The sequence below is a fragment of the Sciurus carolinensis genome, chromosome 4, assembly GCF_902686445.1.
Source record: "Sciurus carolinensis chromosome 4, mSciCar1.2, whole genome shotgun sequence".
Classification (NCBI taxonomy): Eukaryota; Metazoa; Chordata; class Mammalia; order Rodentia; family Sciuridae; genus Sciurus; species Sciurus carolinensis.
In genome coordinates, this window is record NC_062216.1 from 91,029,438 (window position 1) to 91,047,394 (window position 17,957).

Sequence of the window (17,957 nt, forward strand, 5' to 3'; positions counted from 1 at the left end):
AACAAAACATTTTTTATAAACATTTTGATCAGTGTTCTTTAAAAATCTCTTTTCTTTTTCTACACTTCCCTAACTGATGGATTTAAAAATAACAGCATTTGTAAAGTGATAGCCCACATTCTCTGAGGAATTCAAAGTCAGGATTTTTCATGCCATATGTTTACAGAAGAATCTGGAATGCCACAATGACTGATTGTGAAAAGACAAGAAATAGTGACAAAAGTATGGCATACTAAAATTTTCCTGATTCAACATTTGTGGTGGACAGCAATTTGCTCCTAAGTGGGGAAGTCCATGGCAGGGAAGAACAACTTGGTGGAAAGCACCTGGGGACTCTAAGCCAGAAGTAGCCAACAGCCTTTGCTCACCACTGTCTGACACATTTGTACTTTCCTGCACTGTCCACAACACTTGAACTGTCAAAGACCAAGCCTGCATGACAGCTGGACTGGAAATTTATTCTACAATAGGTTCCTGTGTATTTTTCTTACTCTATTTAGAAAGTCATGATGCTATCTATGTTCACTGTCTATAGAGATACTCTTCTAAAATCTAATGACAAGGTCTGAAGAGGAGAATTACAGATTTGGAATATTACATTCTGTGGAGATATGTGAGGCAGGAGGAACTGGAAGAAATGGACAGCTGACCTCTTTCAAACAAAGAGAACCCTGGACTCCACAGGAAGATTCCCTAGGATATAAATAAAGCATTTCATTGCTGGATCCCCTTAGGAGATTGCATTCTCACTTGAAAAGGACTCATTTTAATAGGAAAGGAAAAAGCAATATGAAAACTACTTGAGAGGATAGAGAGGCAAGAAGATATTGTAACTTGGGTAAGATTGGTAAAGAGATAGAAAATTGTGAATAGCAAAGATTGGGGCTGAAAGTATAGCCCAGAGTTAGAGAACCGTACCGAGCACGTACAAGGTCCCGGCACACACAAAAAGGCAAAGATGATCCTGTAAAATCCATCTTGTTTCTTCCTCAAGTTATCAAAAACATTTTACATTTGTCCCATCACATATGTGCTATGAATTCATCCATTACAAGTCATGTTTTAATATATAAATACATAAGTGTCAACAGATATCTCTTCTTTAACTAAAACCTAATATGTATAAATCTAAATAAACAGTTCATTTATATTATGAATTAATTCTTTACTTTGTAAAGAATGCTTCTTTGTATGAAAGTATAAAGGCCTTCCAGGTAAAATACTTATTTACCACTTTGATTTGAGGAGTTTACTTACTGAATCCACATAAAATGAACCTTAGAGATTATCAAGTGAGCGTCTTTTTATCTCATTCTTGTAAGAACTCATATGTAAATCCTCAAATGTATCAGAGCTTAGTCTCTATAGTTTGGTAAAGTAAATCTGTTGCTATAGAGTTACAATGAATATTATCTTTAAAGCACCAGAAATAATGTGCACAAATAAGATTCAGAAACTTACTTGAGTAAGGAAATTGGTATATTTTGGTTCTTAAAAACTCCTCATGCACATAGACCTTACCTTGAATTTCTCTTCTGATTTCCAATACCTAACACAGTCCCTGGCACACTGTTAAGAGCTGAGTATGTGTGAAATTGATGAGTCACGTTTCATTCCCTCTCTGAACTCTGCCAGGATGTGAGATCATTAGGACACTCTGTACTGTGAATGACAATTGACAGTGACAGAAACAGGCAGGAGAGCAGAATGAGGCATACAGAGAAGCAAAACCCTCCATGGTTGGGGGAGGTGGATAATGTTTCACAGAGAAAAGATAACACATGTTACAATTGGATTTGTATGATTTTCAAAGTGCTTTTTCCAGACTCTTGTCTCATTTCCTCCTCACTCTTCCCTTGTGAGGCATGGGATTATTTAACATATAAACCATGTAATTCAGACAGAAAAGAAGGAAATGGAACACTTTTACTATAAAGTATGACAAAGAGAAAAATCACAGTGAACTTCTTCCATAAAGGGCTATACTTATACAATCAGAAAAACATTCAGGTTAATATTTAGAAATTGACTTTTCCAATAAAAATTTATGATTCATGAAATAAAATAAGTGATTAACTGCTAGGTAATTTTTGGTATGATGAATGGCATTATCGCTCCCCAGATGATTTTTTTCCCGAGTGGAATTTAAAATGTTACTATATAACCCACACAGTGCACATTACCCCCAAATCTCAAAAAATGGATTTACTCAGTTGAATGTTGTTTTACACACATAACTTCTGGCTAGCAACTTACCCTGAAAGTCTCCACCATCTCTTTTGATCCTCCTTCTCCAGTGTATTCTGCGGAGCATCCGTTACTGCAGTCCTTAAAGAAGAATTAAACCTCTTAAGTGGATTAACCAAGTGGATTAACGGGAGTTTGAGATGATCAATAATACCCACCATGACAGTGTTCTCTGTTCCGGTACCCAGGTGAACAGAAAAACGAAGATCTGTCAATCCCACACCCAGGTACCAGCCCAAACAAGAGCCTCCCGAGAGTGCTGCCCTTCACTTCCTACCCTGCCCGCTTTCTGGGTTGTTTTTGTCCTTCTCTGCTAGCTTAGGGAAAACTTGTTAAATTCAGGTCAGCCCTGGTGCCAGGGTTCACCAACAAAGAACAAGAAGGTAATTGTCTCCCTTATATCCGAGTAAATCGTCTAGACTAAGGTTTTAAAGCCATTTATAGAAAAATCTCCAGGGCGCGCTCAACCTCGTGGTCTTGTCAATCATTGGCGCACAATAGCCAGAATGCTAAAGGGATGGGGACCGGCATGAACCATTTTCTTCACCAGTAGGGCCATCGGCATCACACCAAACCCCACACCTTAAGGACAAAACCTCCTAATATTAGGAGCTGTGTAAAAGATAACGATATGGGGAAGCGGGACTAATTGGAGAAAGGTACCTACTGAAGGGAAAAAAAAAAAAAAAACTCTAATTTGCTAATCAGCTATAAGAGCGAGGGAAGAAAGGGATCCAAGGAAGTATAAGACAGGCGGTCTAAATATTTTAGGGTGGCGAAGGCTCTCAGGACATGGCTGTGGATTCTTGCAGCCCAGAAATTCGCTCCCGTCTCCTCCCCGCAAAGAGGCTTCCGTGGCGACCTCACATCCCCGCTGCGCTCCGGGGCGGATCACCCAGCAGGGTATTAAACTTGGCCGGCAGGGACCTCGCCAAGGCAGAGTGGCCACGCTGGGAGTCTGGATTTAGGGAAAGGACGCGGGAAGAGCAGCCGCCTCTGCGGAGGCGGAACGAGAAGCCAGGCAAAGGCGGGCGGTGCGAGAAACCGCAGCCCTACCCCTGCTCAGGCCCGCAAGCTTCCGAGACGCGGGTTCCAACCTTCCCCCATCCGCAAAGGCCCGGGCCGAGTACCTGCGGGGTTAGGGCCGCGGCGGCGCAGGGATGGCTGGCCATCAGGAGACTGCGGGAGCGCGAAGCTGCGGAGAACGGCGGCGGCACCCGGTGAGTGGCTGGACCCGAATGCGGACGAAGTGGCCAAGCCCAGGTACACCGCCCGCGCAGCGCGAGGTGCCACGGCCCAGGGCCGGGAGCCAGCGCCAGACTCAGGGAACGACGCAGCCCCTCTAGCATCCCTGAGGGAGGAGCCTCCGACTGTCTGTTCCCTTTCTTCTGCACTAGCGAAAAACAGTGGTTTTCCTTGCCACTGGGTCTCCAACAGAGGCCCAAGAATAAGCTCCTGGAGTCAGCATCTTCCCTCCCAAGTGCAGGCACTCCGCGAGCATTCCTATTTCCTAAAGGATCTCTGGGTGAGAGGCCCGGAAACGAAGCTCGCCAAAGCAAAGGAGGCATTCATTTACATCAAACTGATGAAAGGCAGGTTCTGCCCTGAAGAGTTTGCAGCCAGGGAATGGCATTAGTACGTGGGCTCTTGACTGCCACCGACCTCCAAACGCAAATTGAAGGGGAAGAAGATGAATCTGGTTTTTAGATTTCTCTGTGCCACCTACCCAAATCGTTATTTGTACCTCTAGGTGTCACGGGCTACCGGGCTCTCAGCCCCTAAGCTCTGTGCTGTTTCTGCCCAAAGATCTCCATTTCATTCATCGTTTACAGGCAAAACAATCAAGAGCTCCCAGCCATATTGTTTTCACAGTTTTCTGATGTAGGCCCATGATAATATTACAGGCTGGGAATGTGACATTAGAAATATTCCTTTCCTCAGTTTAGTAAGGGAAGATTGGGAACTATCGTCTCCTCTGTTGGATATGGAAAATCAAAAGCCCCAAAATAGTGTGGCCTGAGCATACATTGATAGCTTTCATCTCTTTCAAGATAAATCCTTTTCCGATGCTGGCCACTGGTGGGGAAAAAGTGTTTCATCAAACCTAAAATGATAGTCTCTAGGAAACACTAATCTCTTCCAAGATAAATCCTCTCCAGTTGCTGGTCATTGACCTCCAACACAGAAAACCCAAATTTCTGAGTGCCCAAACTGACACACTCACTAAATCACCTTTCAGAATAACCTATATAAACCCAAACTCATCCTTTGGCCAGTGGTTCATTTTCCACCAGGAAAGTGGGTCCATTCCTGTGGGTGTAATCCTGTTCCTGAATAAAAGAGCTGAGTTGATTCCTGAATTGCTTCGGGCCCAGTCTTTTTGTGCTAACATCTTCTGCTCTGTTTTCCCAGGGCAATTATCAGCCTAAATTATGAGCCTTACTGGTGATCTTTGAAAGGGAGAATGACAGTTCATTCTGGGTGAAAGCAGTTAAATCTGGTCAGGTTTTAGAACTGATTTCACTCAACCCTACAGAAAATAAAGTTCCAATCCTATCAACCAAGGAAACCTTCACTTCTCCCTTTCTCCCACCCCTTTAGACAAGGCATTGAAATGCCTCTTCTGCTGGTGAGGTCCAAAGCACCAAAGATTCCTGAGCCCAGGTAGATCATGTGTCATCACAACTGTGGCAACTGTCCCTGCAAACCCAGAGTTTTACATTTAAACCGTTTTTTTTTTTTTTTTTTTAACTCTTTTTTTGTATACAGGCCAAGTAAACTTTAAGAAACCAGTTAGCCACTCCTGACTGGGGCTTAAGAATGAATCCCTAGGTCCATAATCTTCCAAAAAAAGATATATGATTATGTATCCATAAAATGCTTTTCAAAAAATATAACCCCTAGGGGAAACATTTCAGGACATTGGAACAAGTAAGAATTTTCTGGAAAAGACCCCAAAAGCAAAACTAGGCAAGTAGGACTTAAATAAAACTAAAAAGCCTCTGCACAGCAAAGGAAACACTCATCAAAGTGCAAAGACAAGCTACAGAATGGAAGAAAATATTTGCAAACTATACATCTCACAAGGGATCAATATCCAGAATATACAAGGAACTCCAAAAACTCACTAGCAAAATAAATAAATAAATAAATAATAAACAGTTTGGATTAAAAATGGGCAACAGCTCTAAATAGGCATTTCTCAACATAAGACATAAAAATAGCTAAAGGGTAAATGGAAAACAAATGTTCAACATCATGCTGGGGTTGTGGCTCAGTGGTAGTGTGCTCACCTAGCATAGTGAGGCCCTGGGTTTGATCCTCAGCACCACATAAAAATAAAGTAAAGGTAGTGTCTACCTACCAAAAACAAATAAATACTTAAAAAAAGTTCAACATCACTAATCACCAAGGAAGTGCAAATCAAAACTACAATAAAAAATTTAAAAATTTTAATAATAATAGCCATTCTTACAGGGGTGAAGTAAGAATGGCTATTATTTTTAAAAATTTTTTAATTTTTTAATTTGTTCTTTTTAGTTATACATGACAGTAGAATCTATGGAATATATCTTACTCTAATTAGGATCCCAGTCTTCTGGATGTACATAATGGTGAGATTCACAGTGGTGTATTCATATATGTCAGATTCATTCCACTGTCTTTCCTATTCCTATCCCCCTCCCTTCCCTTCTTTCCTCTTTGTCTAATCCACTGAACTTCTGTTCTCCCCCACCCTTGTTGTGGGTTAGCATCCACATATCTGAGAAAACAAGAATGGCTATTATTAAAGACTAAAGAAAGTAAGTGCTGGCATGGTGTAATGTTGAAGCGTTATGTATGTGTGCAGCTGCTGAATTTGGCAGGTTGGATCCAGCAGACAATGAAAACACTCCTTATACAAGATAACGTGTATTTTAGTAATAATAATATGCAAGCAAGAGCAAAAGCAAAAGTGATAGTCCAAAGAGAAAGAGAAGAAAGTACATCACCATCTAGATCAGGGGAAACACCAACCCCTGAAGTCATGGAACTGGGATTCCCAGGGCAGAGCTTCCTATCCAGGGGATGCTTATACCCAGTAAGGCTCCTTAAATACAAGAAAGCGCTGTTCTAACAACTTATGACCTGGCGATCTCTCAAGGACACTTCATCCCCACAAGGACTGGCCACATTCCCAAGAGTGGGAGTGACAGCCTTGAGAGAAGTCAATGACTGAATTCTCTTGAGTGAGCCAAACCCACCCAGAAAGCAGCATTCTTTAGATGTTACATCAAGAACGTATGAAGCTCATGGCAGGCACATGCACAGGGAAGATCTTTAGTATTTTTCTTAGCCCCTACATGCTTGTGAAGAAAAAGAAATTCTTAAACACTGTTGAAGGGAATATAGTTTCATACAGCCATTATGGAAAACAGTATGGAAGCTCCTCAGAAAATTAAAAATAGAACCACCATCTAGCTATCTCAAGAAATAGAAACAACCAAAGTATCCATCACTGATGATTGGAATGGATAAAGAAAATATGGCACATATGCACAGTGGAATACTGCTCAGCCATAAAAAAAGGAAATCCTGTCATTTGCAACAACATGAATTGGGTTGGACATCATTATAATTGAAAGATACCAGGCACTGAAAGACAAGTAGCATGATCTCATTCACATGTGGAATGTCAAAATGTGGATGTCATAAAAGTTGAGAGTAGAATGGTAGTAATCACAGGCTTGGGGGAGGAGGGGTAGGGGAGGGATGGGAAAAGGTTTTTTTGAGGTGCTGGGGATCTAACTCCCGGCCTGGCATATACTGGCCCAATACTCTATCACTGATCTACATCCCCCCACCAGGGATGGGTGTTGCCAAAGGCTCCTAGTCCCTGGTGCCAATCCAATAAAGAGGACATGGTTTTGAGAAAAAGGAAAAAGAAGGTTTATTGCTTTGCTAGCAAAGGAGAAACATGGGACTCCTGTCCCAAAGGTTGTGATTCTGCACATCAGCAGGAACAGGGCGCTTTTAAAGAGGTGACTTAAAGGTTACATTCCACGTGTGCTCTGTTGGAGTTGTAATTCACTTGTTAACCTGAGAGATAGTCATTTCTGAGATCTTCTGATGCCATCCCTAAAGTCTGGATTCCCTAAAGTCTGGATTGCTAGTTCCTATGGTGGGTGTGCACTCAAGGACAGACAACTCTGCCCAGGCTGGGGAAGAAAGATAATCTGTTTCCCCTGAGATTATGGAGGGGGAGAGATTAGGGAGGAGCAAGGATAGAGGAAGAGAAAGAAACAAGTCCATTTTAAAAATAAATTGCAGTGGCAGAGCAGCAGGGGCTACATTCAAAGCATAAAGTGGACCACTGTTACAGAGGGAAATAATGATCAGTGGGTAACTTATTACAGTTAGATCGGAGCAAGAAGTTCTGGTGTGCTTTTGCACAATAGGGTGACAACAAAGAACAATAATCACGTACTATATGTGTCAAAAAGCTAGAAAGTTTCACCATATAGAAACAGTAAATGAGGATGTAAATAAGGTTAACCAGACTAAAACATTATGCAATTGATACATGTATGGAAACACCACACAGTATCCCATTAATATGTGCAAGTTTTATATTTTTATGTATCAATTAAAAATAAATGAGAATTTTTTTTAATTTCTCAATTGTTTGTAAAAAAAAAAAACCCTCAAAAAAATGAAATAATGCAAAACACATTTGAAAAGGCTCATGGAATCAGAATCAGATAACCTTAGAAGTTTGCTCTGTACAAGTCATTATTTTTCACTGAAGAACAAAATTTTCCCTACAAGTAGGTAATTATTTTCTCCATTCAAGAAGTGTTATTAATAAGCCATAACTAGATTAAGCCAGAAGTATTGTCCCCCTACTCACCTGTCATATTAAGATGCTCTGACTTTCACAATTTTTAATTTACTTTAACCCAGAGGCAAGAAAACCTATTGAGAAGTTAAAGATGAATTGTCTGGGAACGGGTTGGGGGCGGGGGGTGGGCGTGTTGTGGCAAAATTCATGTGCATGGGTTGCAGTTTGGAGATTGAAGGAGGGATAGGTGGAGAGGAGAGGGTTTTTGAGGAAGCTATTTAAAAAAATACATTTCTGATTGTGATGGCAAAACCAGACCTGGTTGTGAAATGAAATTACAAAAACGTTAAGGTAAGAGACCAATGCTTGGGGAAGGGGTCAGTTCTGCTCCCCTCTCTCAGCCTTTCTCCAGGAAGCCTAGTTAACCATGGACCCTATCTTTTGCATTGTCAATAACTGCCCTAAGAGCCTGACTCTAAAATGTAATAGATGTCTGTGAAAAAAGTTGTTTCTTCTCTGTTCTGCGGGCACGCTCTATGTTAGAGACCCTGCACAAGGACTTCAGCCACATAGATTAGGAATTTTTTAAAAAGCCCCAATTACAGGATGGGCCTAAGACGATGTCAGATAACCTATAAGTGTTGTGAGAAACTGTGGATCAGGGCTCAGAATTTTGCAGTGCTAATCTCTTCTGCCTGCCACCCTTCCCCCAGGAGGGGGCAACATAAAGCTTGGTTTCTCCTACTTTTTGAGTACTATCTTGTCACTTCCACAACATGATGATCTTATTAATAAATTGGACTTTGAGTTATGGTAGAGGATGGAGATGGAAATAGCCAGATTTCAGTCACCTTTAGACAGAATGGGCATGGGGAGGAGGAGGAAGAGAGCCTAGGAGGGCTCCTTGGATTCCAGCTGGATCATCTAGTTGGCTACCTTCACCAAGAACAATGAGACACTAGAATGTGACGTGGTTTGAGGATGAACAGATCTGGTTAGGTCACACTGAGTTTTGAGGTTTCTGAGACTCCGAGAGACCTGACTGACTGAAGCTCAGAGGAGAGGTCTAGATTGGAGGTAATTATTTGATGAGTCATTGCCATACAGGTGCTATCTGAAGCAGTGAGTATGAATGAGAATCTCTGTACCTCAGTTTTCTGATCTGTAAAATGGGATAGAGCAACACTTCATATTTGATAATTGGAATACATGATCATAAAACATTACAACATATGTATATGTCTCAGAATCACACCTCATATATCTTAAATGTTCAAATAATGTAGGCGATGATTATTTTGCAGTGTAGGCAAAAATTTTATGTAAAGGACATTAGGTAGAACTTGACATAGGCAATGCCATTTTGAGACCTATCCTCCATCTTAGAACAAGAGTCACCTCAGTGTCACTCTGACTCAGCATGACCTAAACCCCAAACAATGCTCCATCATCATGCAAATAAACCCCAAACACTCCATCATCACAAGAAAGGAAATTGTTACCAGGGGCTGAAATCCTGAAACTCCTCCTTACTTATGAAGGTGACACCACAGGACCCTTCCCTGACAACCCCCTAGCAACAGTCTGATTTCCTCCTCCCTCATTCCCCTATATCTACCTCAGTCTGTAAGTGGAAGATGGGTCTCAGTCTCCACTGGGTCCCCTTTTGCAGGTTTGTCCCAAATAAACCTGTGTTACTGTGGAGCTGCTTCTCTCTGTTTTCTTTATTTCCTTTATTTCCTTACAAGGACCCAGTAGTAAATATTTTAGGCTTTGAGGAACATATGATCCCTGCTCCAACTACCCAGATCTGCCACTGTTTCACTGAAGTAGCCACAGATAATACGGCAGGTTCCCATATAAATGTACTTATGAACACAGGATAGAGCAGATGTGGCCTTTGGAGGTGGGTTACTGACTGTATGGTCCAGATATGAAGTGTTTTCCAATGTGTGAGACCATGCAAAAAAATGTAGAGATGAGAGGACTGGGTTATGAGAGCTTTAATCTAATCAGTGCGTTAATCCCCTGGTAGAGATTAATTGGGTAATACCTGTAGGCAGGTAGGGTGTGACTGGAGGAGGTGGGTCCTTGGGTGAGGGTCTTTTAGGTTTATATTTTGTCCCAGTTGAGCAGAGCTCTCTCTGCTTTCTGGTCCCATGCTCCCAGATGTTTTCCTCCCCAACACTTTTCCACCTGCTTCATCTCGTACCCCAAGGAATGGAGTAGCCATCTCTGTACTGAGACCTCTAAAACCATGTCTACAAATAAACTTTTCCTCCTCTAAAATTATTCTTTTCAGGCCTTTGGTCATAGCGGTGAAAAAGATGGCTAAAACACTGACCCCTACTCCATTCACTTTTCCTAGCTAGACCTAGAAAGGTTGTCCATCAAACACATCCAAGAAATCACCCATGTCTATGCATTCTAGTTTCACATGTGCTGAAGTTGCTTTTGGGTCATTCCTAGCGTGGGAACCACAAAAATCATCTCAGAACGCAAATCGGAACACACCTCTTCTTGACTAAAAAAAAAACTTCAAGGTTTTTGACAAAATACTTTAGCAAGCTCCTCAACCCATCCTGAATTCTGGCTCCTATCCCTGACTCTCTTCTTTTTCCTCCTTCCCCTCCTCCTCCTCCTCCTCCTCCTCCTCTTCTTCTTCTTCTTCTTTTTCTTCTTCTTCTCCTTCTTCTCCTTCTCCTCCTCCTCCTCCTCCTCCCCCTCCTCCTCCTCCTCCTCCTCCTCCTCCTCCTCCTCCTCCTCCTCCTCCTCCTCCTCCTTCTTCTTCTTCTTCTTCTTCTTCTTCTTCTTCTTCTTCTTCTTCTTCTTCTTCTTCTTCTCTCTCTCTCTCTCTCTCTCTCTCTCTCTCTCTCTCTCTCTCTCCTTCTCCAGATGTAATCATTCTTCATTTATATGTATAGTCCTTGGATTAGGGGTATATTGCTGATTAGTACACAATATGAGAGAAAACTTAAAAATATATATCAAGTACTTCTCAAGATTTTTTCTTAATGGAGCTTATAAAATATAAGTCTGCTTGGTTCAAAAATCAAACTGCACAACTATTATTTACATGTATCCTCCTTATACTTGGGAAGACAAAGATGGATGTGGCATAGGTCCTACTTGCCCTACCCCCCCCCCCCCCCATCTCACTGTCTCTGGAAAGGCAAACCACGCAGAAATCTTGATGTTGGGCTTATTTAATGCCATATCTCCTTTAACCAGATAAAACCAGCAATTTTACCTCCTATGTCTGTAGTTAATGGATCAGTTTCCTAGGCTGCAGTAACAAAGTGCCACAAACTGGATGGCTGACAATCACACACATAAATGGATTGTCTCAAGCTTTGCCCAGTGGCCGTCTTACAGCTAATAAGGCTTATCTGAGGCAAGAGAAATGCTAATTGAAAACTTTCCCCAAAGTGACTCCGTTGTGATGTCTTGCAATATAGTTAGCATGAGGAATTTTTGTTAGTCACTACAGAGCCTGGAAAAAAGAGAAAGACAAAAAAGGAAAAAAGCAACTGATTGTCTCATAGTTCTGGAGGTTGAATGTAGACAGGGCCATGCTTGTCTCTCCCAGCTTCTGGTAACCCAGTTGTTCTTGGCGCAGAGCTGCAGCACCTCAATCTGTAAGTGATGTCCCCCTTCACATATCTGTTTTTTTCTTCATATAAGGATGCCAATCATATTGGATTAAAGTTCCACCCTAATCTTGTGTGACTTCATTTTAACTCGACATCTGCAAAGACCTGATTTTGAAATATGGTATTCACAGGCATTGGGGTTTAAGACTTCATCCTTTTTTGGAGTGGATACACCATTCAACCATCACAGTTAAATAAGTTTAAATTTGATGATTATGCCATGTTTCAAGATTTCTGCTTTGAATAATAAAATGAACTAATTTACCAATCACGTCCCTTTTGTGCAACTTTTCATCAGTACTTGCCGATGGAAAGGGGGTTCTTGGCAAAACTTACAGGCTACAAAACACTGATCTCAAATGTATGGCTCTAGACTGTCCCTTCCCTTTCTCACTCCATTCAATACATCAGGTCACACTGAGATCACTACCTGTTTGTGTTCCTTCTCAACACACTTCTGGCCTTCCTTGCTGGTTCATTCTCCCAGTCAATAGCAAGATTCTCCAATGGTTCTTTCTAGAACTTTCTCTTTTCCCCTAATACAGTTAACCTTCATGCTGTCACCAGTATTCTCTCTGAAAAACTTTTCTAAAACCCCAACTTAAAACCCAATAAGAGCTGCCACTGGTGCAGTCAGATGTTCTGGGCACTTTCTAATTCCTCGAGCGTCCTATTCCCCACCACCTCCACCCACACACCTTAGGTCTATTATAGGCCTTCAGAGAGGTTGGCTACACTTCCCAAGATCAAGCAAATGTAGGTCAAATCAGTTTGACCACTAGGTTTGTGATCTTACCTAAAATTCTGACTCATTCTAACGTCTCTCAAGTATCTAGAGAGGTGACCTCCAAATTCTGTGGTTACAAAAATTCTTAGCATATGTGACAGATTGTGTTTTCCCAAGATGGTCTCAAAATTATCTTCTACTACATATGTTCTTCTGTTCGAACCCTCAAGAAGTAGAGTTGTTTTGTTTGTTTGTTTTTAATCTGGTGGGCACTGTGACTATTTTGACACACAGTACATGGCATAAGTATATGAGTGACCTGGTTCCATTTCTGGATATATACGTCAACTTACCTGGCAGCTTCTGCCTTGCTGCTCTTGGAAACCTTTGGGATTCCCCCACTGAGAACCCAATCACCAAACTGTAGGTGGCTAAACCATGTGAAGAGACCACAAGTGGGCTCCCCAGTCAACAGTTCCAGTGATGGGCTCCCAGCCAACACACAGCAGCACCCCAGCCATGTGAGTGGGCCATCTTACATGTCCAGCACAGTCAGGCCTTCCAATGGCTCCAACTCCAGGGTACTGATTGAAAGTATGAGGGACCCCAAGAGCAAAACACCCCACTAAGCTCAGACAACCCATAGACCAGGAGAGATAATAATAAATTATTACTTTATTAAGCCACAAAGTTTTGGGATGTTTGGTTTTATACCTATGTTAACCAAAATTGGATGTGTACCTGTCATATATGTATTTAGTTATGAAAAATAATCTATTATACAAAAAATACATTAATATAGGAATAAAAATGTTAAGATGAACATGAATAATTAGCATTTAAAACATCTCCCTAATTATGATTTTTTTGTACCATCCTTGGCTACAGGCACAATATACATAAAAGCCAAGTAATCCTCAATGACAGTGGATGGAAATCCCTCTTTTGTGGAGTTTTCTTGATTGTATTAAAATTTGTGGTCCACTGTCAGTTCTGATTAATATAGTTATTGGAGAATTTGTAATAAGAATTGGAAAACCATTTGCTCTGTCTTGAACAATGTGGCAAGTTTCCTTACTTCTGTACTACTAATATTTTCTTTATTCTGGTTTTATCCCTTTAATATTTTATTTGTGTTTATTTTCTTGCAGAAATCTCTGAAAGCCAGTCTTCCCTCTTACAAGGACAATCAATTAACACTGCATGACATAATCTGTAAATCTTCTTAAGTAGGCTGGCTAGATCTCCAGGCATCACAACCTGCTGAGAGCCAGACTGCACAGGGGGCCCCCCACCCCCAGTGGTGACTATGCACTTCCTCTCCCTTCAGGACAATGTTCAGTCTGTGACAGTGTGGCCTCGTGACATACTGAGCACATGCCAAGCCATATGAGCTAAATATAACTTAATTTTTTCACGTGTCAGAGAAAATAAAATATAATAAGTTCTTCTGACACCCCAGTGGGCTCTTCTACACATCCCTGGGCACATACGCTCTGCTCTGAAACCCACTGTGCTAAAGACAAAATTCAGAGCCCTGAGCTTAGTCCTCCGGGTTCTGCCATTTCTCTGCCTAACCCTCCTTTGCACTTCCTGGCCACACCCCTCTACAAAGAGATATCCTTAGCCTGGTAAGTCTCTAAGTCATAACCAAATTCCTTAAAATTAAATGACAGATGGACAGACAAAAACACATGAAGATTCCAGATAGAAAGATTAGGAATTACATTACGTGTTTGGAAACATTTAGACTTATAGTTTTGCGTTTTACAGAAATAGAATCACATACCAACTTCTGAGAGGGAAGAATTAACCCTAATTAAATGAGGCTTATTTTTAAAAAAAATCCTTATATTATGTCTTGGTTTGCTTTGGAGAACATTTTGTCTCACACCAGTATGTAAGTGGGGGCTCCACTTTTAAGAGTTCAGGTTAATCTACTTTGAGAAAATTAATAGCAAATACAAAAGACACTGGGACCATGAGCAAGGCAGAGATGACTTAAGTTTTTAATAACTGGTAAGAGCATTAAAATTACCCCACTGTATCTGCCAGGGGAATGGATTACAGGACCTCCTGCAGACCAAATCCCAGGGATGTTCAAGTTCCTTATATAAAATAGAGTCATGTTTGCATCTTAACCTATGCACATCTTCCTTTATACTTGTTTTTCTTTGTCTTTTCTCACTTATGTAATTTGAAAAATCTCTCAATTACAGTTAAGACCTACTACCATGTAAATACCATGCAGTAGTCCTTATACTGTATTGTTCAGGGAATAAAGACAAGGAACAAACATGTACATGTTCAGTAGAAATGGAGCCATTGCAGGACTAACTACATTGTCCACCTGCAGTGGGGAGAATCCACAGAGGTAAAACCCACAGATATGAAAGACCCACTATATATTCAGAAGAATCCACAATATATGACCAGGAACAAAACCAATTCTAGTGAGTACATGCTAAACACTAAAAAGTGAGAAGATGGGTTGATGATTGACAATGAGTAAAAGAGGCACCAAATGGGAAGATAGGCATCCTAGAATACAACTAATGGGAATGGTTTTCATGTGTATATGATAAATATCCAAGAAAATGTAAAACAATAACTTTTCTCTGATACATTCCTTTGTTCCAACATGTGCTGCTTTCCATCAGAAGTGAAACACATATTCCACTCAGCACCTTCTCCAGGAAACCAAAGTCTGTGACAGACACTAAAGGGGTAACAGGGTCCATCAAGTTTTGTGGGATGAAATAGTGTATTTGCATAGTATATGGTATATGCCCAGGGCACACTCAGTCCCAGCATTCTTTTTGAAAATCTTAAATATTCTCATTTTCATATGAAGAGAAGAGGAAATGGTGCCATGTGGCTGTCACCTGGATAACATAAGGGTCTGCATCCTTCCATGTCTCTTCAATGCCTATTTAATGACACACAGGCTACAATCAGAGGAAGAAGCAAGTTCTTTGGACAAAAATTGTCATAACTCCTGCTGCCTCTAACAGGTCAAAGTTGGACCACCATAATGCATACCAAAACTTTCTCTTTTCATTGCCTTTCTTCACCCTAACTGGGAGGAGAACTGCAACTAGACAAAACGGTGAAGCCTGGTAGTAGATTTATGGTGGCTTCATCAGAGGAGGTTGTATGGACATAATAATTGAAACTGTCCGTTTCTTTATACCTAGTAGTTTTTGCAGCTTACTGGACCATTTGGAGCAAATGCTTTTTTTGTACAGTTGGAGAAAGGCAGTTATGAAAAGGGAGATGGGAAAATTGGTAAGATGTGTGCCCCACCCAACCCAGGGGCTTTTGGGTAGACAAGGCTTGGGTAAGACTGAAATAAAGGTTTGTCAAAGGACAACATTATAACAATTGAGCTTAAAGTTGTTAATTGGTTTTATTTTCAATTTTAGAATTGGATAACACTTAATCATTCCATAAACTAGATTAAGTGCTCAAATGGGTCAAGCAAAAGAGATTGATGTTATGGAGAGAAAGAATCAAGAAAACAAAAAACAAAAGCAATGAAGCAAAAACGAAAGAATGAAAGCAAATTGGTCCCTTCAAAGTTACTTTCTTTGCAAGGTGGGGGCAGTGAGACAGAGCACAGAAAAAATAACTGATTAGTTAACATCAGGTTACTTTGGTTTACTGGTTTTTTTTTTTTTATTTTATTTTATATCAGCGATTGAACCAAGAGATACTTACACTGAGCCACATCCCCAGCCCTTTTAATTTTTTTCTTTTTTTTTTTTAAATTTTGAGACAGGGTCTTGCTAAGTTGCTTAGGGCCTTGCTAAAGTTACTTTGAACTTGTGATCCTTCTGCCTCAGCATCCGGAGTAGCCGAAATTACAGGCATGCACCACTACACCTGACTGGTTTGCTGTTTTTCTGTAAGAATTTAGGCAGAGAGAACTTCATCGTTATGTCAATTGATAATGGCCTGTTGGGGAAATTTAGTTGTCGTCTCTCTGATTGCTTTGGTGATGTGGGACTTTATCGTGAGCAACTCCATTTTTATTTTTTGCCTGGTCTGTGCAGAAGCTTAGTCTGAAAGAGTGGCCTCCTTTAATCTTTATTTAACATGTTAAAGACCTGGAAATTATTGGTTTCCTAACATCTATCTGTCCCATGCACCTTTTTGGAAAGTAACACAGGAGCATGAGCTCTGTAGATTGGCATCACTAGTCTGACCTCACTTTTCAGAAAGCAATGGAACATTGGATTATTGCCCTGCTTATTTCTGTATCAGTCTCCAGTCTGGCCAGTGCCTTTATTCTCTTTTAGATTTCTAGTGGTTAGTACACAGGCAAATGTGTGACCTTCAATAAATAGTTGCGCATAAACTAATTGAATATATAAATCTGTCATTTAAAAAAAATTGTTTCCATAATTTTTATTGGTGCACTATAGTTATGCACAATGGTGGGATTTGTTGTTACATAGTTGTACAGTATAACTATGAAACTTGGCCAATATCATCCTCAGTTTTTCCCTTTCCCTCCCCTCCTGCCTCCCATGGTCCCTCTTCTCTACTGATCCCCTTTTACCATATTTTGTCTAAACTAAAAATAGTCAGATGAGCTGATATATTTTACACATAGAACACGCACAGTCAGAGAGAGAAAGAGAGAGAGAGAGAGAGAGCGAGAGAGAGAGAGCTCAACCAGAAAAGAGATACCTACACAGTCAGTTGTTCTAAGTACAGAAGAATCAAAAATAGATTTTAAATGTGACTATTTGTTTTGTCTGTATTTTGTAGATCTATTGATCCTAAACCACCTTTATCTATTTATAAAATATTTTATTTTTCTCCTCTTACTAATACATTTCTGTAAAAACAGTGAAATGTCCCTGGGATTTTTTTTTTTGATGCCAAGAACTCCAAGTTCATTAGAAAAGTCTGTTGTAATCTCTAGCTCTGTTATCTGTTTGTTTCACACCACAGATCCATTATCTAGTAGATAATTATATAGTAGACGAACCTAGGGCAAATCCCATAATGTCTCTAAGCCTCACTTTAATGTATCTGAACTTGGGCTACCTTCCCCATAAAGGTAAAAAGGGAATATGCAACTAGGAGCATTGTGCAAATTACTGAACAGAATGTGGTGGAGTTACTTATTTGTTCTAACAGAAAGTTTCCAAGCTTATAGGTAGATCCTAAAACTGCACATAGACTCTGGAATGATACTGTGAGATTCTATTCCAGCAATGCTTCTTTTTAGCTTTGCAAATTATTTCTAATTACTTGCCCTCTCTGTGCCTCAATTTCTCCAACTGTTAAATGATAATAATAATAATAGAGTTTTTATGAGGGCTAATGGATAATTCAGACAAAACCTGTGCAGTACCCAGTCAGATCTCATTGGTTATAATTATTACAGTGAAGACTCGAATAGAGTCTGAAGCTCTTTTAATATAATTCAGCGTTTGTGAAACCTGAATTATTTATAATTTTAGAGAGAAGAAAGGACCCACAGGAACTCCATCTC

At 40.5% G+C, this 17,957-nt stretch overlaps 1 protein-coding gene and 1 non-coding gene across 5 annotated transcripts in view; one reads left to right on the forward strand and one right to left on the reverse strand.

Annotated features, from left to right (window-relative positions):
• Positions 1-17,957, reverse strand: part of Bcat1 (branched chain amino acid transaminase 1) — a 104,250-nt gene that overhangs the window by 61,681 nt on the left and 24,612 nt on the right. For 2 of the 4 annotated variants that reach the window (XM_047551003.1, XM_047551002.1), the window contains one exon: positions 2,257-2,328. In XM_047551003.1, the coding sequence (XP_047406959.1) occupies positions 2,257-2,328 (72 nt within the window). Of the gene's footprint in view, positions 1-2,256; positions 2,329-2,405; positions 2,691-3,377; positions 3,684-17,957 lie in introns of those variants that run through there. The other 2 variants (XM_047551001.1, XM_047551004.1) reach the window with 2 other exon arrangements.
• Positions 11,418-11,561, forward strand: LOC124984160 (U4 spliceosomal RNA). Its single transcript, XR_007108616.1, has one exon. It is a non-coding gene; the product is annotated as a U4 spliceosomal RNA (small nuclear RNA).